General features: G+C 38.2%; 1 protein-coding gene across 1 annotated transcript in view; it reads left to right on the plus strand.

The window, feature by feature from the left end:
- Nucleotides 1–2253, plus strand: part of MUSK (muscle, skeletal, receptor tyrosine kinase) — a 167632-nt gene that overhangs the window by 158931 nt on the left and 6448 nt on the right. The window contains exon 15 of the mRNA XM_011966405.1: nucleotides 1486–1634. Within this exon, the coding sequence (XP_011821795.1) occupies nucleotides 1486–1634 (149 nt within the window). The remainder of the gene's footprint in view (nucleotides 1–1485; nucleotides 1635–2253) is intronic.

Genomic DNA, 2253 nt, shown 5'->3' on the forward strand with positions numbered 1-2253 from the left:
GCAGACGTTGCAGTGAGTCAAGATCGTGCCACTGCACTCCAGCATGGGTGACAGAGCAAGACTCTGTCCCCCGCAAAAAAAAAAAAAAAAAAAAAGACTAGTTATTTACATCATTACATCATTAACCTTATTTGTATTACATAATACACTTCAAATCTTAATTTCTCCTCTTTGCTGGAAAATAGTAGTATATATGGAGATAATATATTTTTTTGCATTTAAAGTAAGTAATTTATGGGAGATGTAAATGTACCTTCACTTCTACAGTTTTCAAATAAGAAATTAGTAATACAGTTCAATAATATTTCCTTTTCAGGAAAGAATTTATCATATATTTTTAATCATAATTTCTTACATTGTTTTAAATAATAATTCCTTACATTATAATATAATGTGTAGATATTAAGTAGATGTTCATGAAATGACAAACAGAAAAGGAATAAAAAGGCAAAAATTTATAAAACAATGAGCTCAAGAAAGGAGTATGTATTAGGGCCAATATTAGCCTATTTATCACCTTTGCGTGAACTGGAATAAAATACCCTCTCTGCTGCATGGATGTGGCTCTACAGACACACAGCTGAGCCAGAGAATATGAATTTGGTTTTAATCTTCAACTGTCACTTTGGCCTGGTGCTCTTGGGGAAGACACAACTTAATCTCCACTCATGGTGGCCCTGGCATAGAGGTTACATGCATAATGAAAATCTCACACAAATACGTATTGGAAACCAAAATTTGCAAGGCACCACTTTAGGCTCAATGGAGGGTACAAAGATGCACTTTAGGCTCAATGGAGGGTACAAAGATGAGTAAGCCATGGTTCCTACATCATGGAATTTAGATTCTGGACAAAGATTAAAAGGTTAAGATATAGCTGGGCACAGTGGCTCACACCTGTAATCCCAGCACTTTGGGAGGCCAAGGTGGGCGGATCACGAGGTCAGGAGATCGAGACTATCCTGGCTAACATGGTGAAACCCCATCTCTACTGAAAATACAAAAAATTAGCCGGGCATGGTGGCAGGCGCCTGTAGTCTCAGCTATTCGGGAGGCTGAGGCAGGAGAATGGCGTGAACCCAGGATGTGGAGCTTTCAGTGAGCCAAGATTGCGCCACCGCACTCCAGCCTGGGGGACAGAGCGAGACTCCATCTCACAAAAAAAAAAAAAAAAAAAAAAAGGTTAGGATGGCAATGATAATCCCATTGGGGGTGTATACTTTAGAATTCCTATAATTTGTAAATAATGCATCTTTCAAACTTCATTGTTTGAAATTATTGAAAATAACACCAGTGATTTTTATTAGTTGACATCAAGGAGTTTCAAGTATGTTGTCTTTCTTTGATCCTATGGCTCTGGGAAAGGCTGCACGAGCCTTTTACACATGGGAAGTGGGAGGATATGTATAAATGTGGTTAGGTATAATGGGAGTATGTATGATGTCCATGATCTTTGGTTTCTTTTTCAATAAATGTATCTCTCAGGGCACCAGGTTTACTTCCCTATGAACCTTTCACTATGGTGGCAGTAAAGATGCTCAAGGAAGAAGCCTCGGCAGATATGCAAGCGGATTTTCAGAGGGAGGCAGCCCTCATGGCAGAATTTGACAACCCTAACATTGTGAAGCTCTTAGGTATGAAAATACAAGTGAGGATATGCATTTCATCAGAAAACAGAGGATTTCCAAGTTTTCTTCCCTTGTGTATGCTTTTTCCTTTTCTCCTTGATCAGTGAGACATTTCTGTTCCATTTCAAAGTTAGCTTCTTCACCTTGGTCTATCCCAACCCTATAGGACGTTCATGGCTTAATGGATTATCCCTCTTTACACTCATCACTTCAATTTGTCTCTGTCTTTGCTGCCTCCTTACTATTTACAAAAATGTTTAAAATGTCCCCATTGTAAAAAATTAATACTGCTTCTCCATCACAAAATGTGTCAATATTGAAGAGTCTATATATTTTACTTATTTTGTTTCTCCTCTTTCTTCCCTAACTAGAATGTCATGAGCAGTGATTTGTATCTTTCTATTCATTGTTGAGTTCCAGTTTATTCCCAGATTCATAAATTCAACACAAAATTTTACAAATATTTAGCTTGTATTACTTATACAGCAATGAATAAAACTTTCAAAAATCTGTGCTCTTGGCTGGGAGCAGTGGCTCAAGCCTGCAATCTCAGCACTTTGGGAGTCTGAGGCAGGTGGATCACTTGAGGTCAGGAGTTTGACACCAGCCTGACCAACATGGTGAA

This window comes from Mandrillus leucophaeus, unplaced genomic scaffold, assembly GCF_000951045.1.
Source record: "Mandrillus leucophaeus isolate KB7577 unplaced genomic scaffold, Mleu.le_1.0 Scaffold76, whole genome shotgun sequence".
Classification (NCBI taxonomy): Eukaryota; Metazoa; Chordata; class Mammalia; order Primates; family Cercopithecidae; genus Mandrillus; species Mandrillus leucophaeus.